This window comes from Planococcus citri, chromosome 3 (assembly GCF_950023065.1).
Source record: "Planococcus citri chromosome 3, ihPlaCitr1.1, whole genome shotgun sequence".
NCBI classification, from domain to species: domain Eukaryota; kingdom Metazoa; phylum Arthropoda; class Insecta; order Hemiptera; family Pseudococcidae; genus Planococcus; species Planococcus citri.
Genome location: NC_088679.1, coordinates 851,986 through 875,477, shown reverse-complemented (window position 1 = coordinate 875,477; position 23,492 = coordinate 851,986). Strand labels below are relative to the sequence as shown.

General features: G+C 38.5%; 2 protein-coding genes across 8 annotated transcripts in view; one reads left to right on the top strand and one right to left on the bottom strand.

Moving 5' to 3' along the window:
- The window catches only part of Pax (Paxillin), a 44,352-nt gene extending 22,158 nt beyond the window's left edge, over positions 1 to 22,194 (bottom strand). Inside the window, exons 1-3 of one of the 5 annotated variants that reach the window (XM_065359261.1) lie at positions 21,920 to 22,194; positions 3,041 to 3,225; positions 1,477 to 1,633 (exon numbers count right to left, since the gene is read on the bottom strand). In XM_065359261.1, coding sequence (XP_065215333.1) covers positions 1,477 to 1,633; positions 3,041 to 3,225; positions 21,920 to 21,932 — 355 coding nt within the window. In that variant the 5' untranslated portion in view covers positions 21,933 to 22,194. Of the gene's footprint in view, positions 1 to 1,476; positions 1,634 to 3,040; positions 3,226 to 8,218; positions 8,595 to 17,061; positions 17,394 to 20,502; positions 20,843 to 21,919 lie in introns of those variants that run through there. The other 4 variants (XM_065359259.1, XM_065359260.1, XM_065359262.1 and 1 more) reach the window with 4 other exon arrangements.
- On the top strand, positions 13,449 to 23,354 carry LOC135842000 (zinc finger SWIM domain-containing protein 7-like). Of its 3 annotated transcripts, XM_065359266.1 has the most exons (4): positions 13,449 to 13,957; positions 22,508 to 22,640; positions 22,733 to 22,872; positions 22,969 to 23,354. In XM_065359266.1, exons 2-4 carry the CDS (start codon positions 22,562 to 22,564, stop codon positions 23,200 to 23,202), a joined length of 453 nt encoding a protein of 150 aa, XP_065215338.1. In that variant the 5' UTR covers positions 13,449 to 13,957; positions 22,508 to 22,561; the 3' UTR covers positions 23,203 to 23,354. The 3 variants fall into 3 exon arrangements, with proteins under 3 accessions (XP_065215338.1, XP_065215339.1, XP_065215337.1); XM_065359267.1 differs by lacking the exon at positions 13,449 to 13,957 and having other exon boundaries at positions 22,363 to 22,640; positions 22,739 to 22,872; XM_065359265.1 differs by lacking the exon at positions 13,449 to 13,957 and having other exon boundaries at positions 22,371 to 22,640.
- Positions 23,355 to 23,492: the final 138 nt, after the last annotated feature.

Here is a 23,492-nt window from a genome sequence, read left to right as displayed (position 1 = left end):
GTTACAAAAAAAGGTAGAAGCGATAATTTTTTTTTTTAGCCCATAGGAACGATTATCCACAACTGGGACCCCTATCCACAACTGGTACTTTACCTTACACTCCGCATCCGCAGCACATACACAAATCGCTCTTTCAACGAAAAAATGAAGCTGAAAAACGAATGCAGGTTAGCAATGCAGGTCGCAGATGAATGGAAATGAAAACCACAATTTTGTGCGACGATTGGCTGAAAATACAGCTGATATAAGAACACGTCACGCTATTGGCCATCGTCATGTGTGCGAATGGACGCGGATAAAGCGTGTCCGGACTATCAGCTGGTCACTATCGAGATCGAGGGCCAACAGCCCTGCGAGAGAAAACGCGATACTAATTTTAACACACGAGTATACTGTAAATGCTGCTGTATGCAAATATTCGTACGTACGTAGGTAAGGTACGTGTACGTGAACGCAATACGCATACGCGAGCAGTACCTACATACGAGTATGTGTACTTGCTCGCTACTTGCCAGTTTAGCACACGGCCAGCCACACGGTCATGGCCCTGACATTGAATAGCAGCCCACAAAAGTGCTCCTGCCCACTAACCTCGCAATCAAGGTACATCCACAGTGTACAATGTACGCAATTCAGCCCTTGAACTTGATTTCAGTTTTCAGCAGGCCTACTAAACTACTACGCCTACCCATACCCAAGCGACCGCCTCGCCGCCTCGCCGCCTCGCACTCGCGTCTACCTTCATTCATTTTTTTCGCGCAACATCCGCGTGGTATACTCGTATTGCATTTACAGCTGTATCTACGTACGGGTATTAGGTATACATATGTATCTGTGTAAGTGCTGACGCTGCACTTTCATAAATCCCTTACGCACGTATGACAGTTCGTACAAATACTATAAAGTATATTTATACTAATTTCCTGTCCATACGATTAATTGAAGTCTGTCTTAAAAAAATAAAATATGTAATGTGTTTCCCTTCAAATCTAGAATTGAAAAAAATCTCGATTGTTGTAGTATTACATTTATTTTTTTCAGATTGTTTTAATATGGCACGAGCCTGTTACCAAGATAATTGGTATAACAGGTTACCTATCGAAACAAGAGATCATCTCGTTCGTTTATAACCGCAAAAAGAGGTACAAAAACGCCAACTAAAAAAAGACACTCCATTGGAAGTGACTCTCACACACACTGATTGTAACGTCGCGTCGTCTGGATTATTCTCTCTCATGCCTGAACCGAGCCAAAAAAGTCTCAGCAGAGGGTCGGTCGTCGGTCGTCGCCCCGTTCGAATTTCTCAGGAAATTAGGAACTGTTTGGTGACAGGTTGTCCTTGATTAGGTCACTTTTTTAAAGTTTTTTTTTTTTTTTTTTGTAGAAAATACGACTATGATTGAGTGATTACTCCGATTACTCGGTACTCGCTATTAGGTAAGGAGAAGGACGATGAAGCGGAGAATGAAAACTTACTTTTTCTGTTGGCATATTTCGAACTGCTAAGATCCTCCAGTAAATTATCTAATTCGGATAGATTATTATTGAAGGACGATGATATCTTGGTACTGCTAGCTTTTGGGTAATTATACGTTTTTCCAGCCACGTCATTTTGATACAACGGACTACCAGGCTGCAATCACGTGTAAAATACACATACATTTTATTAATAATCAATCACTAACCAGTAATGCAAATCATACGTACATACGTAAAAAATAACCTGTAAAGTCAATACTCGACGCTGAAAATCATCTATACGAGTAGACGAGTAAAGGGTAAGGTTAAAAGGAGAAGCATCAGATGCTGGACAAGTGGACAACGTGCAGGTGCACCTTGTAACGCCTAACGCCCTTGCTTAGTAACGAATAAGTTGCCAATGTATAACTACGAAGGAGTTTCGTAACAAAATAATGAATGAAGAGACGACGAGGACGCTACGAGTACGAGTATAATGCGTAATGAACAACTAATGAATAGACGGCTGTGGCAGTGCCGGTCTCCCATTCGTGACTTGGCGGTTGGCACACGTCTGTACACTCGTGCTGCATAAACGTATTTGAAAGGCGTTCGTTTCGAACGAGTAAAAAACATTTGTTTTTTCAATGCAAGCAACGTCGCACAGTGTGTAAAATTGAATCACCTATAGCAGGAGACTGCTTCATCACTCAAAAATAGCGCCAATTAAACGACGTACTCTAAAATTTCAATTTTTTAATCCGAAATTTTCTGCAGTGATTGTATTTTTGAAAAAAAATGCAAAAATCGTCGTTCGCGAACGTGAGAACAAAAAAAGGTGAAATTTGTTTCGCACCCTATTTTCGACCTGCATATCCGATTGGTGATGGTTTCGAACCGTTCTGGGGCCTCTAGCGGATTTTGATTTTTTGATTTTTTCAAAAAAAAAGTCATCGTAGAAAATTTTGGATTTGAACCGACAAAAAAAAATTTATAATACGTTCCTAAATTGATCGATAGGGTCGCTCAACGATGGTAAATCCGAGTTAATAGGTGCTCAATTTCGTTTTTACCTAATTTACGGAGTTTTTTTTTTTTCGAAAACTGGAGACTCCGAAAATCCGCCGGAGGCTCCAGAACGGTTCGACATCGTCACTAATCGACTCGGCAGGTTAAAAATAGTGTATTTATGTAAACCAAATTTCAGATTTCTAGTTACTCGCAGGTATAAAGTTGAAATTTCAACTTTTTCTAATTTTGCCCCAAATTTGAATTTTTAAAAATTCGCCAAAAATCGAAAAGTGAATTTCAACACCTGAAATATTGTCTGGTAGTATATTTTGGGGTCCTTTTTCGATTCCTCCGAGTCCGGTTCAAAAATTAGAGGTTCTCTATAGTAAGCATTTTAGCGCAAATTGAAATGTTTTCAACTTCGCAAAGTTGCTTTCAATGAGGAACGCAACTTTCCGACCGGTGCTGTGGGGTAGGTACACAGCAAATGAGATCTGCTAAGGAACCAATCAGTATAACTCTTATGAAAACATAATTTATGTACATTTATTTAAAATATAACGTCACATACCGAATTCGGCGGAGATTTAGCCGATTTAATCGAATTGGATTTGTCATATTTTGACGTAGAATTGATAGTAGCGTAATCGCCTCGCGATACCGATCCATTGAGTGAATTATAATTGGGTGTTACACGTCCCGATGGTGCCGGTGGCGGTGGCGATATGGTATTTTGCAGATCAGCGAGCAACGCGTCTGAAAACAAGAAAAAACAAACAAATTGCGATTAGGTAACTCGATACGACCACGCCAAGGCAAAATCTACACAAATACGAGTATTTATGTATGTGCCTATAATATTATCTAAATTATTATCGTGCGTATTCGTTCAAATACAAAATAGGTATAGGTTTTTGTTTACATTATTACACGCGAATCCGAATCGCGAGTACTCGACTCGTCGTATACTCGTATTTACATTTTTCAATCTGTATCGCAGACGGGTTTTAATCGTCAAAAATTACTCTTCATCGCACAACTCGATTATTCAAGTTCGAATCGAGGTGTTATACTCGTAATATGTGCTATACGTTCGAAAAATTCAAGGACCGTATGTCACACGTCAGATATACGACAACTGTAACATCTACAGCTATACACACTTCCTATTTTCATGCCTCATTCGAGTGTCAAATTTTAGAAAATCAAAAACCCCAACCTACTCGTACTCCGTCGCAAACTTCTCATTGTTTTTGTTTTTTGGTTTGCTTGTTTGTTTTTTTTTTCAATCATGCCAACGGTCTCAAATAACAAGGAGAGTCATTCGTGGGTGATAGTTTTGAGCTGAGAAGTGCGTTTATACGTACAAACAAGTACATAGGTAGTATCCGATGTACCGACGACACGGCGTCGTTTTTTTCAAAAATAAAATTTTCACGTAGGTCTAGGTACCTAGTACCTACGAATGAATATACTAACTCGATATTACGAGTACATACATATTTTGACACCTTGTAAGTACCTATACGTAGCTGAGTATACCAAAAAAGAAATATATCACCGCATCGTCTTAGGTATAAGGAAGGTCAGTGTTGAAAAAAAAAAACGTTTTTTTTTGTTTAAAACATAGTTTTAAACTGCTGGATTTCCATGTGTTTTAAAAGTGTTTTAAACATGTTTAAAATGTGTTTTAAACACGTTTTTAACAGAAATTCATTTGTTTTGGATTCATTTTTTCAAATATTTGTTATCCAGTCATCAACTTTTAAGATGTGATGTCATAAAATAGCTATAAGGCTCAATAAATATTTAAAAATTGAAATCAAAACACAAAGTTTTCCTATAAAAAAAAGTATAGGAAGAAGAATGAAAATCTAAAAATTCAGTTCCTTTAATTTCACTACTTTTTTAACCAGAAATTGGGGGAAAAAACGTGTTTTTTTTTGTGAAATTGGACTTAAAAAAAAACTTGTTTAAAACAAACAAAAAAAAAACATTTTAAACAGAATTTTGTTTTAAACACTGTCTGTTGGTGCTGTTTTAAACTGACAACACTGTATAAGGTACACGCAACGCAATTGCGCGCAACATTAAACTAAAGCTCTTTAATACAAGTATGGAAAAAGATTATGCTCTTAAGAAAGTCATAGCATTTTACATATGTGTTACGTACTGCGCATGGCAGGTTGGTGTCGTCATGCGGTGGAGCAACCAATGGGGTGCAACGTTGTATGTGAACAGCTGATTTGATGCGTGCTCGCGCACTGCGCAGTATGTAAAACTTACGTAAAATCCTATGACTTTCTTAAGAGTATAATCTATTTCCATACTTGTATTAAAGAGCTTTACATTAAACAAACTTACGCAAGTACAGCGTCTTGTTTACTTTTCGACTAAGTATTAGACATCGACAATCGACATGGCATGGCATGGCATGGCAAATCAATAGCCAAGTGACGAATTTAAATTTGAAAATCGGCACGATAATGCGTATTATTTTTAACGCAGCTTAGGCTACAATCTACGAGTAATACAGCTACACTTACGAGCAAGTAAATAAGTAAGCGAGTAATTGGAAATCTTGACATTTGAATTGTTAAAAATATTCCCTCACCCCCAAGGCTCCTATAAAGAAAACAAAAAAAAATGTCCGAATTCAAAAACTTTTCGATTTCACTCGGGTCTAAATTAATTTTGGCTCGGCTGATTCGCAAGTATACGTTGCCGAAGGTCCTCTCCTCAGCAGGGAAAAGGCGAGGGAAGGGGTTAACGACAGATACAAATGCTGCGTCGGGCGTCATCGCCATACTGTCACTGTCACGGAAGAATACGTCTGGAGAGCAGCCACATACTCGTACGTAGGTTAAAATAGTATAGGTAGCGTGAAAAAATGAAGCAACTGACAAATAGCTATTAAGGAAAGGGACGTCTACTCGTACGTGTAGGTATATAGCGAGCTAAGCTAGTCAGCTAGAAACCATTAATCTGGTTATCGTAAAGTTTTCTCTCTTTTTTGGCGCTTACACATACACATAGGCTCGAAAGTCGATATTTGGATGAGATGAAAAAAGTACGAGTACAAACAACGAAATGGTCGGCGAGTATTCGTAACATACAATCAACGTGCACTAGGACCGATGATTAAAAACAACATTGGACAACCGATTTTCAATAGTTGGCTTCTGCGCCAGGATGTTACATACGAGTACGTATCTCGAACGAGTCTTTTCTCCGGAGTCTAACATTTTGAGATTTTGAGTTGTTGATAAAATGTCGACGTCGAACTTATGTTGTGCAGTGTGCAGTGTGCATTTTCATCACTCATCAGTTTCTACGTTTCTACGAGTAGGTATGCCACATGTTGATGTGACTGATCCAAGTCTACAGCGATGATCGCCAAGCTTGCTCCAGTGACTTCTTTACGGATGAACAATTTTCAGCAGACCAAGTCTTTCGCACATTGCATCGCGACCGACGGCGCTTTTTACTCGTGTAAGCGTACGAGTAAGTATAGGTACGAATACATACAACTAGGTATGTACTACGTCTACGAGAGTGCGAGAGTGCGAGTATTGAGTACGTAGAGCGTACACTACACACATTTTAAGACAGCCAAGGTCAACGTTCCAGTTCGCCATCGTAATTGACATTAATTACGCGCTGCACTGCAATGCTCGCACACTGCGCATTTTTCAAGCAATTTACTCGTACGTCTACGTCTACGTACAGTCGTACACTATGCACTGTCCAAGTATCCATATTGCGTATGTGTGCAGACTGTACACTGTACTGTCTACATTTTGCATACATACTCGTATGGTGCTTGGATGCACGGTAACTCGTACTCGTACCTGCTTCGAGTATATTATGCACAATTTTTACATTATACACGAGTAAATAATATGTATGTAGTTCATAATATTATGCTAACACATACGCGTATTATTCTTCAACGCTTATATGTATCGTAGGATAGGTATGTCTATGTACATACGAGTGTTTGTATGTATATTTATTTAGCATCCGCGCACTGTTTCACCATATGTAGCAAATTGGCTATATTTTATGCTCTGTATTTCATTCGTATTGTACATTTTAATTATGCTCATTTAAAGCTAATTAAAACTATTCGTCAATGCCAAACATTGAAAAATAAAAGTATAAAATTGAACGACGACGACGACGATGATGGTGATAGTGAAAAAATATCATCATCACAATAAATATTGTCCTCAATGTGCCAGTGAAAATACAGTAGCTTACCTACATCCTACAATATATTATATAAATCGAATGTACCGACTACCGAATGATAAATCTGCGCTTCATTTCTCTATTTTACGACAGACAATATTGTAAAATTTCCTGATCTTGAAGGGAAAATTATAACAAAACTCCCAGTCTTTTACTGCGGCTCTCTAACAATTGGACTTCTCATTCGAACCGTCGAACGCAAGATCAAAGGTATTCGTAAAAGCAATGCGTCAATTCATTCGTAGCAACAGATGCAAAATATATACTACGGTACGTAGCAATTTTACCAATCGCCTGCAATCAATGCCGAGGACGCTGCATTCGGAGTCGTTCATTTTTCATTTTGGCATTTCGGATACGAGTCGCTCGCTATTGCAGTCTAGCTGACGATAATTTAGTTATATGTACTTTTGAATTTCAAGAATTTTAACGCTATTTATCACAGTTTAGGAGCGGCAACGTCAATGGAACGCCCAATCATTGCGTTTTCGGCAGCAACGTATGTACGTCGCGTCGTTGAATTTCAATGTTTGGGCGAGGGACGACCTTGTACGTACCTTAATACTCATCGCGTACAACGTACCTTACCTACATACCTACAGACTCGAGTAGGTACGTGGAAATGCGATATTTACTTTAAGGAAACGAAATATTTGCACAAAACAAATTACAAGATCCGCGAACATCTTCTTGTTACGTGCATCGATCAACAGCTTCCGCTGCGGGCTGCGCGTGTACTTCTCACGAGCATTGAGAAAACATGAGGGTACCTCGTGAGCACTGCTGATGATGATCGAGTAGGTAACGAGGTACCTGGGCACCGGAATCAAGTTATTCATTTTGGATCTTCGTACGTACAATCCCCTCTCTCTCCATCTTTTCAACATACATTGCAATTTGATTAAGAACTCAAAGCAACTTGACAGTTGCGTGACACGAGCATTTTTCACGCTTTTCGCAGGGACATCCGAGAACAATTTTCAAATCATCCATCAAATCAGACCCCCCCGACCCATAATTTTGAAAAAAAATGAAAGTTACGAACCCTCTATCGTTATTTGTCACCCATTTCTCGGCGAGCTAAATTCGAATTCATAACTATCAATTAACGTACGATTTGTCGTACCTCTCCCTCATCATTCCTGAGTAAAAAATTGAAAATTTCTTTCACACTACCGAGCGTAATTTGTATTCTGAAATGTCGACGACGTGACGAGAAGATGTACCGGTAGCATAATTGAAAAACATGAACGAAACGAGTAAAATAATCGTCGAAATGATATCATCAACGAACCGAATTATAGAAGGTAATGAACGCACATGGAAGATGAATGCACGTATGACGATAGCTATAATATGGTCATTGGTCAGCTGGCCACTTATGACGAAAAAGAAGTAGGTACTCGTGTAAACAGAAAATCGAAAGTCAACGCGAAAACAAACATTCTCTCACATGCGATAGTACGACAGGTACATTTAGCCGGTTGCCACTTACCCAACCGATGATCCCACTTGTTTTTGGGGGCATTTTCTTTAAATGTGACTCGTTTACATTTTGCAGCACTGGTGCCAATGGTGCCACCGCCGTCACGTCTGCACGGCGGCGGCGTCGGAGGTAAATTAAAATCGGAGCACATCGATCAAAATTATAGTTCGCGAACAAAATGGTGGCGATAGGGTGTTCGAGTGATTCGTACTCGTAAAATCGCGTAACTTGACTCGGAATCGTGGTCAATTCAGAGACGCGAAACATAAACTTCGCATCGCATCGTCGCGATCGCGTGCGTTCGACTGTGCTGATTACGATTACGATCACGATCGCGATCGCGCGTACGCGTACGTTACGCTAGGCGCGAAAATTGCGAATACAATATTTCAAAAATTTAATGTTTTGGGCGGCGACGGCGGCGGCGGCGGCGGTAGCATCATCTGCCACCCACGCATCGCGTCGCGTCTTTCAAGAATCAAGGTTAGAAAATACTTGTATGTATACTATAAGACAGCAACGTAAAGATTACGAGTTAAAGAGTACCTAAGTATACTATACACACGTATCAAAATCAGCGACTACGACGGCAAATCGGCATCTCGCAGCCTCTCCCCAGTCCTCGGTGCGGCGAAGACGATTTGAACCGCAGCAGAATGGCGCGGCGTGGCCGGACGCGGGCATTCGAAACAGCCGTAGCTACAGCCACCAGCCAGCCACCCACTTACCGGCCAAATTAAAAACTATTCGGCCTGAAAGGTGCTCGCCTATCCGTCAATTCGCGACTATACGCAATTAAGAATAGATTTACCTTGGTTGGTTAAGCTACGACTATACGAATTTCGTTCGTCCATTCGTTCTAAAAAAAAAATTTGCCAATTTTTACGCAGTTTGTGATTCATATACATGAAATGCCCCTCCGGCCCCGGCAGTCTCTTCTCTTCTCTTCCATCCGCTCATAAACTTGACTTACGTTTCTTGTTACGTTGTTACGTATTACTCGAACGTTGACGTTCGTCTATCTTCTTCCGGTAGTCCAACATTGTGAGAGTTTTTCGGCGCCGCGCCCCCTCCTCTGCGCACGATAAACATATGGGACTGCATACAGTTGCATTTACTTTTACCCACCTATACGACCACATCAACGTACAAAAAAATGTAATACTACATACGTATTTGCACACTCAAACTATCTATCTGAATGCCATACATTCCATCGAATGTTAATACGAGTATGTCTACGTATGTATTATCGTGCTCACGTTTTAGCGATTTACGTGCATCGAACGAAATTTTTGACGATCAGATATCTCATAAAACAAATCAGAATGTACATATTTAGGTTTACACAGATGGAACAATCACACGAGGAAAAAACCAATACCCACTGTGAAAACACATTTTCTTTCATTTGGTACCTATAGTACCTATGCACCTACTCACTTTTCAATAAACCAGTTTCAAAGGCTCTGAAGGAACACAAATGCCCCGCAATTGTATCTAAACTCAAAAAAAGAGAAATGTTCAAAAGTGTCGCACTGATTAGTACTCGTACCAATACCAATACACCAGTCAAATCGGTAATTGAATCAGTGGGAACAGAAAGGGACCAAGCCACATTTTTGGAAATTTTTTTTTCCATGGATTTAGGGGTTTCAAAGTACGGCGGATTGACTGGTGATGTCAGATTTCCGCAAAACTGCCGGGAAAGTGGTATTTGGGCGCAAAAAAAGGGCGGATCCGCATTTATGACTTTTTTGTAAAATTTTTTAAATTCCTTGAAAAATAACTAACATTTTTGAGAAGACCATTTTTTGGAATTTAAGTTAATCTATGAACTGAAAAATGATGAAAAAATTAACAACTTGGGCAAAAAATCTTATACCTCGAGGGGTTTTTGGTCAATATAAACGAGATAGCAGTCTAAATGATGTACTTAGATGTAGAATCAAGCCCCATTCGTGTCCGAGCAATTTCAAAAGAAATTTTGTCGATTGGGTGCAGAAAGGGTCTAAGTCCCATTTATTTAGGCAGCAACAGCGCCGGCGCACGTGAATATTTTTTTTTCTAAACAATGCTAAAAATTGTGTCTCGGGGTCCTCTTTCAATGACCTTAAGCATGTTTACCAAAAATTTTTGATTTTTAAATAAATCAGTTTTTTGTTATTCCTGAAAAGTGCGAAAATGGACTTAGCCCCTTTCTGTTCCCACCGATTCAATTTAGGTACCTAATTCAAAAACCGGAGCTTATAAACTCTTGTAATCGATTAGTTCGCAAGGGAGAATCATTTGATGGGGCATTCCTATAAAGTTTCTTCATCATACGTAAAAACGACTGAAACTTCACAACTCATTCCATGTTTTATAGTACGGCATATGACAATAGGAGTATTTGCACCCCCCCCCCCCCCCCGAAATCCTCCGAGACAACTTTTTTCTTAAAGGGGACATCCTAAGGAACAGCAGTTTAAAGCAAACTTGCCCAAAAAAAAGTTGGCCTTACTTACAAAATGGCGGCCATTTTGATTGACAGGTCAGCCGAAATCGCAGATTCTGCGTTTCAACATAGGACTTGCACGAAATTTTTCAAACCTTACAAAGGTAGATCGAAAGATCAATAAAAAATTTATCACCTGTCAAAATTTCAAGTGCTAAGGTGCGTTTTTCGATTTTTGGTGAATTTTTGAAAATCGAATTTAGGCCCAAAATGAGGGAAAAAATCAAAATTTTACCAAATTGACCAAGAAAGCTGAAATTTGGGATATACCCTGTTTTCGACATGCCAAAATCGATTGAAAACGGTTTCAACCCGTTTTGAGCTGTTCTGGAGCCTCCAGCAGATTTTTGAATCTCGAAATTCCCAAAAAATTCCATCAAATTGGAGTTGGAAAGCTAAAATTTATTCAAAAAACTAATCTGGAGGCGCTCTAAAATGACTTGAACCCATTTGAAGTCGTCTTCAGAGGGTGTTAAAATTGGAGTGTAGTGTAAATTTCAGCTTTCCATCTCCATTTGATGAAATCTTTTGAAAATTTAAAGTTTCAAAAATCTGCCAGATGCTTCAGGAATTTTCGAAAAGTCGCTGGAGGCTCCAAAACGACTTGAAATTCACCAACAGTACTTCGTAGCGTATTGAAATTAGTTTTTAGAATGAATTTCAGCTTTACAACTCCAATTTGATGGAATTTTGTGAGAATTTCGAGTTTCAAAAATCTGCTGGAGGCTCCAGAACAGCTCAAAACGGGTTGAAACCGTTTTCAATCGATTTTGGCATGTCGAAAACAGGGTATATCCCAAATTTCAGCTTTCTTGGTCAATTTGGTAAAATTTTGATTTTTTCCCTCATTTTGGGCCTAAATTCGATTTTCAAAAATTCACCAAAAATCGAAAAACGCACCTTAGCACTTAAAATTTTGACAGGTGATAAATTTTTGATTGATCTTTCGATCTACCTTTGTAAGGTTTGAAAAATTTCGTGCAAGTCCTATGTTGAAACGCAGAATCTGCGATTTCGGCTGACCTGTCAATCAAAATGGCCGCCATTTTGTAAGCAAGGCCAACTTTTTTTTGGGCAAGTTTGCTTTAATCTGTTCCTTAGGATGTCCCCTTTAAGGGGGGGGGTGCAATTACTCCTATTGTCAGTTTCCGGACTATTAACTTTATTAAGTTGTGGTAATAATTAAATTAACAAAATCATTTTAAAAAGGACAAAATAGTTGTAAAATTTCAGCAAAAGTAGGTGGAATTGCAGGAAATAATGAAATTACAGGATGTCTAACAAAATTTCAAAATAAAAACGCGGGACTTCGACGGGACACTTTTTAAACATTTGGGATTCTTCAAGAGGGGGGAGGGGAGGGCGCTCCCGATAAAACTTTTCTTGAACTTGACAAAAAATCAAATAACAGTTTGAACTATTTTCTCGTAAAATTCAACAGCTTCAAAGGCAGAGGTTTCAAGTTACGTTTGTTTGCGGAAACCGAACGAAATTTGGTAGGTATTTTATTTTGTAAATTTTCGCTCAAGTGAGCCGTCAAAAGCAATTCTACAAAATGATCAACGTTCTCAGTCTACACATCTACTAAATACGTAATTATCGAATGAAAGAAGCTGCTGTCGGTCGACATCTCTCGCGAGATTACCAAGTTATGGAATAATTAACACGATATTCGTGCAACTATCAGAATGGATCCATATTCAAGCCGGAGCCTCAGCTTGCAGATCAATACACTAGCATGATTCACAGATACTCGTTGACCTCTCTACGAGATACAATCTATTTTAATGAAATATACTTATTTCGCGACGTATGTACTTCGAATTTTTAATACTTTCTGATTGCAACTGCAGAGTTGAGGTGACCTGTCGATCACATATGTAGAGTGGGCTAGGGTAACAAAATGAATGGCAAAAAGCGAGAAGACTCGCGCGTCAAAGATTACGGCGGAGCGCGGAAGGAAGATTAAGAAATTAGGCGTGCTGGCGAAGAAAGGAAGTTATTCTTCAACACAGTACATTATATTTATACGTAGGTAATGGTATATATCTACTATATAGTCCGTATGTAGGTTAGGTAATAAGTACGCCATTTCTAAATAAACGATATAAATTTTAGTTATTTTTAAATCTCATTCAACACGCGCGCGAAAAACGTAACGTTGGCACATATCGAGCCAAAATTTCGAAAACCTAACGACCGACATCTCGTCATATTTCTTCGCATCGCATCGCAAGCAAACAAACGAGAAACCACTTGCCATAGCGAATCAATCGTTTATCATTATTCATTATCAAACAACAAACATACATGTGCGCTTAAAAGCCATTTCATCCGAGAAAAAAACGATTCATTTTTCCATTTCTCACGATAATTACTCATTAGTAGCTAATCGAAAATCTAAATTACCATTTAAGAAATGAGAAATGCGAGCGTCGATTGCGATTTTGCGAATACGAAATTTAAAAACTATCTTCGTCGAATTATTTCGTTCAAAAATTATAGTTTTTCATTTTTGATTTACCTACTCTTAGCTCTCAGAGTGGCTACGCTTGGTGTTGTGTGTTTTTTTTACCGCTACATAATATACGTAAAATCACCCAAATTATATATCTAAGTAAGTACCTATGTAAAAAGACACGACCATGATTTTGCATACATGAGTCATTTTATGGGCATAAACTTTACCATGCATCTTCTACACGCACAGGTTAGGGCAGAGCTGACTGGCGCGGCGGCATCGCGCATCATACAGACAGAGGTAGGTAGGCTAATAGGCTTATACACTTCCGTAATCCGTACAATACCGATTCGAATAAACACTCCCTTGAAACGCGTCCAATTTGGCAAAACTGAACACCGTTTCGTGTATTTTTGTCGATAAAAAAAAATGTTCATACATATCACTACTACATATTGTTTTTGCACTTTCATTTCACCGCTATGTTTGCCTCATCCTTCATTTTGAGCGAACCCGTAGATACGAGTACGATGACTAATAATGAAGTAATGATAATCTAATCGCAAAAATTCGAAATTTTTCAAAAATTCCAACATCGATCGAATCTAATTTTCGAACATGTGTAACTAAGTATGTACAGTAATCGTTTGTCAATTTGAAAATAAAGTGTAAAAATGAAATGTTTTACCAATGTGTCATACCCCGCACTTGACCTTGAGAAAGCAGTCGCTATGAACATCTCTTTCAATTCTTAGATATCCTTCAGAGTCTGGAAATTTACGAGTACTAGGTAAGTAAACGAAAATTACATTTCCAACGAGTAGAGTATCATTTTCAAAAACACCTACGTATTTGCATGACCTTTTAAAGGAGGATGCAACAATAAGGGTCGGGATGGCAACGATTCGAACCAAAAATATCATGATTTCATTCGCGATTCAGATAATTTCATACGTGGTAATTCATGTTTCCACGATTCGAATCATTTCTTTATCTCAGATTTGTGATTTATAACGATCATGACTCATGAGTAACAAATCACGTTCACAAATAATTTCTTTATGCTCGTATTACAGCAGGGTGTCTACAGGGATTTGTTGACTGAAAATCACTACATTTTTATTTCTTTCCCACTACTTTTCAAAAAAAAATATATCACTAGGTACCTTCCAAAATACTTTTTAACCCCCCCTCCCCCCCTCATCCAAGATGGATTTCTTCATATTTTTTCTTGTTTTTTTTTCGGTTTGAATTTATGTAGTAAGTTTCTACGTGAAGAAATTGAACTAAGTTAGAACTACTTACATACATAACACGAGTGTTACCATTTCACTATTTCGAGACCCACTTTTTCATTTTTTACTACTTTTTAAGCAAAATTGCGATGAAAATCATAAATTTTACGGCATTTGAATGATATTTGAATAATTTAAGCGGCAGATAAACATAATAGTATCGACACAATTTTCTCGAATTTTCGCTCAAATTCTGAAATATTTTATTAATTTACCATCACGTTTAATTTTTTTAGGCTATTTCAACGAATTTCAAATTTTAAGGTTTTACTGAGCGGTTGAAATTCTGCAAATCACTTATTTTTGAGCGAATTCGTGTTCTGAAAATATCTTCTTTTCAAATATTTCGCATTACCAATACGTCGAGAGATATAATTTCTGAATTTGGGCAAACATTTTGGAAGGAAGTGGTGCCAATTTTTCAAACGCAGGTGAGAATTTGAAAAAAAAACAAACAAAAGAGAATAAAGTAGTCAAAAAAAGCATCAAATTTCAAATGTTTGAACTTTTTTTGAAATTAGCCGCAATGATTAAAAAATTGGCACGACTTCGTTCCAAAATATTTGTCTAGTTTCAGAAATGATTCTTCGATGTATTGGTAATGCGAAATATTTGAAAACAAATTTCACCCAATAAATACACGATTTGCAAATTTTTAACCAGGTGGTCTTGGATTTTGATTACAATGACCTAGGTAGGTTAACGTAGAATCTCAAATACCATCTTTTGAAACTGTGCCATTTTTCCCAAAACAGGGCGAGTAGCAACAGAAGCGAAAAAATCATGATTTTTTTTTTTTTACATCCTCCTAGAAAAGACACCAACGGAGCTGAAAATTTTTCAGACTTAAAATCAGTCTCCACTGAATCGATCAAAATCGTTCAACTTTTTTTTTTTTTTGGTTTGCAATCCACCTAATGAAACACGCTCATTCGAGTATCTGAGTTGATTCAAAATTCCAGAGCCCACCCAGAATCACCGAATTTTCATTTTTTGGAATTTGTATGCGAGCACAATCGAAATATGTACTGCCATTCTAACGTTAAAAAACTGCAGTTTGGCAATATTACACATAATATAGAAAATGTAGTCTGTGGGAGTTCGAGGGGACTAGGAAGGGAAGCAAAAGAGCGATGGAACCTTGAACACAACGAACAAACGAACGAACCAGAATTAACTACACAAACACACCACGGTATTAGTGACCCAGCAGCAAAAGCTAAAAATTTTTCGAATAAATCGAAAATGAAACGCCTTCGTCTTGATTAACATCGAGCAATACGACCGGGCGCTAATATTAACGTAGTGGCGAATTCACCATTCGCCATTCGCCATTCGCCATACGCAGGTTTCCTTATTAAGCAATGTGCGAGTAGGTATAGCGTTTTCAAAGTTGAAGCGGTGTCGATGGGTTGATGTCCGGTATACCTGACTATAGTAAGACATGTACCATGATAAAAAGCAACGCTCGCGTCGCGTCTATTCAATTAACGACGCTAGTGCCAAAATCAGCTTACGTTAGTCATGTCATTTATTATACGTATGTAGATGTACGAGTACATTACACATATACACACATCCTCATGGTGTCACGGATGGCCTTACAATCAACCAGATTTTGGCTATACTGGTTACTAAACAATTCGACGTAATATTGAGTAGCATCCAGGACCAGGACAGCAAGGTTGCCAGAGTACTTATACTCGAATACGTAACAGGTAAACGTGAGATAATATTCGGTCAATTTTTAATACTCATAAAAAATAGGTACAAGCTCTTTGAGTAGGTACTAGGTGTATGTACGTAGGTTAGGTAGTCAGGTAAGTACTTGGAGAAAAATTTTACGTAAAATCCCAAGTTCAACACTGGCAACTTTCAGCAATCAACGTCAAATTTTGCAACGTTTTCTCGCCTCTTTTGAAGGGAGCATTTTAGAAGCATAGGTAGGTATTGAATTTTCTAAATGCATCTAATTCCTAAACCCGGTCCATCTGTTGGACGTACTTCGACACGAGGTCTTTCGCTGTAGTAACTCGCAGCCAATGTGACGCTTCTTAAACTTGTAGCAGGATGGAAATGAATCTTCAACGTGATGACTAATGACTAAACAATTACAGAAAACTACACCTACGAGCACGTATACAGGGTGTCTAACGTTCGATCAACATCCACTGCTTTTTAACACTTTTTTTTTTTTTTGTCAAGTTGCTACGATTTTTCCATTCAATCAAAGTACATACCTATACAGTATGGTTAGCACTTAGCATAAAATCATGCTAAAGGGAACTCTATATACATATCGGTATCGGTTGACACTTGACACTGCAGGCAATAGGCATATGTCTTACATATACGGTTCGCAGTTTAATCTACCTACATGTAGGCTAATACTGTACAGTGTTGAGTGTACATACACAATACACATAAGCTCGGCTCATCATTACGAGTACATACAACCTTGTTTGCCTAGTTTAGAAACCAAGTTCTCAAACCGCTGTCATTTCAAGTTATACGTACGACACGGTATACTCCGTAAGTACATGTAGCCACTTACGTTAGCTATAGCAAATGTGAATTCTAAAAAAATCTTCCAACTCACCTTTCAAAGCGATCATATTGGTAGATTAAGCTTATCCGTATCCGTATTCGTATTCGTAACCGTATCAACTAGCACAAACTACGAGTATAAACCTGTATGCATATTGCACACACACCTGTAGGTATTAATTATACGACGCGATGCACCAATCACTTGACACCGTGCAGTGAGCACTTGCATAGGCCACAAAAAGCCAAACAACCAACCAATACACGCGTAATATCGTACAGCACGGAACGCAGTACGCACGGTCCGGCACACACACACACACACACCAATCTTTCAACAAATTAATGGCAAACTGAACAGCGATATCTGACTGGTAGGTATTCGTTCTCGTTCGTATTACAAGACCGTATACTCGTAGAGCCTTAAGAGAGGATTTCTGGACGCCCACCATCATCCTACAAACGCCTAAGCAAATCGGTCCGAAAAAAATAATAATAAAAAAAAAAAAAAAGGGCAAAATAAATACACGCAACCAGTTGGACGCGAATATCACACCATATCGCGCACATGATTCGTAAATGTACAAACAAGTTCGAGGTCGTTGTAGCAATGAAACTATTCCAGGTATGTGTATAATGAATGTACATAGGTAGACATAGTATGTATGTCTATGTACATACTTACTACTCACAAGTAGGTATGTAGATATTGTACTCGATTCACCGTTTGTTGGTGTTCATCTTCGAAATCATGAGGAGCGATATTCCAAAACGCCCCTTCGTGCATTTTTTTCGAATCGCGTTTTTAAGAATAAAAAGTGTTCCAAAACGTACTTTGTCCATTTTTATTGAATTTTTTTTAGCGGTATCTGGTGGATGAAGTGTATAGCTACACTCCTAACATCATAAATTCACCCAAATAAAGTTTTAAACCCACCTAAATAGCCAATTTACCAGACTAAAATTTTTTTTTTTTGATGGACATAGGGCGTTTTGGAATATCGCTCCTCTCATGTAATTACACAAGTAGGTATAAATAACGAGCACACCTTTAGCGATAGTGACGCCGCAGTCGCCTTGCTGACATCAATACGTGAGAAATTTTTTCATCGTCCACATCAACTCATATGTGACGCGACGCGACAAAATCGACCTTCGAGCCGAAAATAAGTTTTTGAGTTATGGGAGGTTAAAGTTTTCAGTCCAGTTCTGCTCGTTTAGCGGAAGCACTTGCGTTCTAATCAGGTTCTCCGGCTAAACTGAGCTAAACATAGTCTTGGATAACGTTTCTTGCCTGTTTTGTGTGAACATCACTGGGTAAAATGGTTATTTACATTGATACAGGGGGCTCAGCCGTGATGTGCTCATTTTTTCAATTTTTTTTTTATTTTTTCATCATTTCAACTTTTAAATCGACCTGGAGGCGAAACAAAGCGTTCTACAAGAAAAATACATCGAGCAAAGTTGTAGAGAATTAAATTTCCAAAAACCTATAAGAGGTTTATTTTTCTCCAAAATGCATAGTTTTTCCGTTTTTCTCAAAAAACAGAAATTTTATGGTAATCATCATGAGGTGTTAGTTTTTTGAGAAAAACGGAAAAACTATGCATTTTGGAGAAAAATAAACCTCTTATAGGTTTTTGGAAATTTAATTCTCTACAACTTTGGTCGATGTATTTTTCTCGTAGAACGCTTTGTTTCGCCTCCAGGTCGATTTAAAAGTTGAAATAATGAAAAAATCAAAAAAAAATCAAAAAAATCAAAAAAATGAGCACACTTCTCACTGGATTACCATGTACATGGAGCTATGCAAATCGTAGGGACTTCTGGGTGGTTTTAAATGATTTTTGAATGTCCGAGTACCAAAAATCCGTCAAAAAGTGAAAAATAATTTTTTAGGTCCGAAGGTCGATTTTGTCCCGTCACGTCACATATAGTGATATGTATCTCCAAACCCAGACAGCTGACTGCACTGAGGATTGAGCAAACTTTTTTTTTGCTGACTAACAAATTTTACAAACATTATACCCGGAACTCGGATATGTACGAACTACAAATGGACAAGTAAAAATCGAAGCTAGAGAGATTCTAACTTGAAGTGAAACGGAAACCACAGACGAAGCACCGGATAGAAGTTTTCGTTAACGGAAGAAGGCGTAAAGTGCTTGGCAAGAACCCATCAATAGGTATCGGAATACATTCGACTATAAGTACAAATATGCAATTCCGTCGCATGCAGCATTAAAAAGTAAACACCGCACCGCCGCCGAATGCGAACAATTTCAACAAAATGCTGCGGTAGGCTACTTGATCGGATCAGATGATTCGGCAAGGCCGCTCTAGCTGCACCTGCAACCGAAAAAGGACAATCGAACCATGCGGTCAAGAAATTTGCCACCTTTAAGGACGACAGCCGTGAATTTAAGGTGAAAACAGCGCGCGACTGCGACCGCAGCGCTCAACACACGTCGTCGATCTTTGCTCATTCATCATATGTATAAGTATCTTTGGCGGCTGCAGCTGCGGGCTGCGGACTGCGGTGGTAATGGTAACGACTTTCGTGCGAATGGGGACTCCGAACTCGTCGTACAAATCGCAGACTCGTTACTCGTTCGACTACCATATAAGGGTTAAAATGCTTGACCGAGTTTCTAAGCATATGTGTAGAGTAGACTCCAAGTTACAAGTAAGATACGTAGTCAATTCGTACATCGAACCATTTACCATACTGTGCCCGCGTGCAATAATTCAACTTTATACTCGTACGTATACCTACATCTACAATTATTTATCAACACTCTGCAGCTCAACTTGGGCGCGTTAATGGTCGCCGTGTCACGGCGCCGCGCCGCCGTCGTCGTCGCTTCGTATTCGTATCGGTATATCACTTCGTACTATATCTTCAATGTCACACAATAATCATTTCAGGTACTTGCAAGTTACAACACCAATTTTGTATGTACAATAGATTGTACTGCAGGTATCACCGAAGAAGGCACTCGAGCCTATACCGTATGCTCACAAATACATCGAGCAACCCTAAGAATGTTTTTTGTTAACAAATCGTAGTCATTATGATGATCGCTACGATGACCAAATGAAATGTTTGATACAAATCCCCCAGTGGGGAAGGGGCTCGATATTTTGGTTATCTGTACAGTGTACACGAATGTTGCTACCCAGGGAATCGACAGCTTTTCAACTTTTCTGCCGAGTACAAATTTTGCATAATTTTTGAGTTTGTTACCACCGAGCTCGACTGTTCCCTTATCATCGTCACATACCTAATATCATATAAAGCATAATTCTGCGATAACACATCCCAAAGTTAGTTTTCACGCATTCAAGTTCTTTCGTTCGGAGCCTAAACCATTAGCGAAATTACGATAACACATGCCGCTATTTGGCAATCAGCGCACGCAAAGTAAGAGTACGAGTACGAGTACGTAAGGGCAACAATTGAAATGAGAAATGAATAAAATTTCTAGCTTACACGCTGGCTTCGATCCATTTTTCAAAGCGCATCTGTACGGCCTATAGGCGCCGCAATCGTTCACGCCATACATAGCTCGATCGTTCATCGTTACACTACACTATTCGCGAATAAAACACTCGCAAAACTCGACGACGCGAAAATGAAATTTCAATTTCGTTCGAAACAGTAATTATGTCGCTCGTGTACAGCATCACTTTTACTAAACTAAAACCCAAAGCGTCGGAGCAGAGTACCAGCCGCAACTGACACAGACCGGCGAAAACAAATACATATCACGCGTAGAAATCGTAGACGCGGAAGTCTAAATTTAGAAACACCAAACACCGCCGAATAAAACAAAAAAAAAAAAAAAAAAAAAAAGAACGAAAGAAAGAAAGAAATGCTCTTACGAAAAACTATACAACGTTGGTGAAAAAAAGACCAGTGCCGTGACCCCAACGAAAGCCAACGACAGTGGCAGTCGAAATATCAACAAATAGTGCAAGCCAAAATGCGTAACCGACTCGAAATTTCGTCAAGTGTCCGTCATGTACGCGCTTGCCGAACGAAAATTTCAAAAGCACGTGTACCGCCAAACCACCAGCCAGATTACGAAACGGCAACACTTCACCATCACCATCGGCATCGGCGTCGTCGGCGATTCCATTACTATTTGTATTTACTTTCTTTCTACAGCCGATGCCGATTACTTCGTACGCAACTATGCCAGTTTAGCTGCTGTGTACGGCGTACCGCGTACTTCATTCGTGAATTACTGAGAGTACGATCCAGGGTCAGCCGAGGCGCCAATATTGTCGCCAGTCGGGTTCATTTACGTACAAAATATCATTTCGAGTAATAAAATAATGACGAGCATAACAGAGCCTGCTAGAGCGCCGAGTCGATCATGTTAATTAGCATCTCGTAGTACGGAGAGTAGTTCTCGTATTCGTATTCGCCAGTATTTTAACTCCGTTCTACTTCTTGATCGTAAATCCAAATTCAATCGATTCGCTTCGAGTCACCCGACGAAACCTGATGGTGATTTGTTTTAAGCGCCAACAATCTTCCGATACTGTCACCCGTCGAATTTTCAGCCCTTTTCTTTTCTTAATGCACGGCATCCAAAAGGTGAAACGAGCTTGATTCCTCAACGCTATCGCTATTGAACAATACACAACAACAACCTGCAACCATCTCAGAAAGGAAACACCCTAGTGAATGAATCAAGTTCAACTATGTGTTCGCATTCGGGCTTCATAATATCAAAACACCAACTTGGAAGAAGTGATTATAATAACGATGAGTGCTGTGAAGCCTGTGAAATTGCACTATTCGCCCGAAATTCGGACTACCACTGGTGAGAATGAAGGGATGAAAAACATTCGGTAAATACTTATATGCGATATGAGAAAATGTGTATGGTCGAGCTTACCTAAATCGTCCATAGTGACATGCGACAGATATATGTATTATTAGATGATCACAAATTACGACGGTAAAATCTTCGACGACCGTAGCTCATTTCGATGACTGTCACTGCTTTTCGAAACACATCATTCGTAATATTTTACAATTCTAGTAACGCACCAAGTTCACAGTATACGATCTACAACAAAACTCGATCAATTCACAATTTCTGTAGACTGTAATAGAAAAATTAACAACGATTACGAATACGAATTACGAATTGTTTCCGATATTTGTTTTATGACGAAGACGAAAAAAAAACAAAAATATTTCGTTATCAACTTACATTTTTTTTTCAAATTTTCAAAGAAAAAAAATTGACTGTGAAAAACTGAGTGACGTGACGACGCGTGAGGTCATTAATCATTGATGGCAGGGTGGGTGGGGTGCGGGCAGAAGATGTTTTTGTTTATATTTTTTCTGTGGAAACAGTCTTATCAATCGAATGCAAAAAAAAATCATCGAAAATGAAATTTTTTACCGGTTTTGGTTCGGCGAATAATAGTTTAGTTGTAAATTTTAAAAATGTAAGTAATATTGTACATATGTGTAGGGACGAGTCGCTTCAGTTATACAATAGTAATCTAGTTGATAGAAATCAAGCATCATGGAAAGAGCCTTGACTCCTTTTCTAATCGATCCTGTCTTTCTAGAAGCTCAGAAAAGCTTTTCAAAAAATGAAATTAGTAAGCGAATGCGTATTACTTATAGTTTTTCAAAGTATTAAGATTGACAACATTAAGTAGAACTTGATCTACTTACATTAATTTCGCTTTAGTTACAGATGCTATGCTGATGGCATTACACAGTGTATTCGGTAAAATTCTTAGAAATGCCTTGGACCTGATTGAATCAAATGCGGTGACGATGTTGATTGTAAAAGACAATTCTTTGAGAACCGATCAATTTATATACCAGGTAAAATATTAAGACGAATACAATCACCGAGAACTTGTTTATTTTTCCGGCGATATCGAATGCATTCTATTAATGGTGGTTGCATTTTTTTTTCAGGTAGCTGGAAGCAGAGGTCTTACTTACGTTATTTTCCACGATATCAATTATTGTCAATGTAAATTTTACGAACTGCAAGTTGTCCAGTCAAAATCGTATCCTGCTTGCAAGCATTATATAGCCGCAAGATTGGCTTACATCTGGAAAAAATTTCGAACGTTCGAAATCAGTTTTGAAGCCTACAAAGATACCATAACGAATATTGCGAAATCCCAAACGCCAGCGGATAAATAGCCGGGAAATGCGTATTATTTTCCCAGTATTCTTACTTGTTACTCCTTATCCTTACGATTTGTCATGCACGTTAAAAAAAGAATGGTGTCTTTCATCGATGTAATTTTTTATTTTACGAAAAATCAAAAATAAACATTTCCTTGCACTGCGTAGGTCTTTTTAGTTTTTCTTCGGAAATTGCAACTTTGATTGCTATAGATATGGAAATATAATATATATAGTATTATGGGTTGAATTTGAATAATGAATATGCTTCAAGTTATGAAAGGTCGATAGCAGAAAAAGAAAAA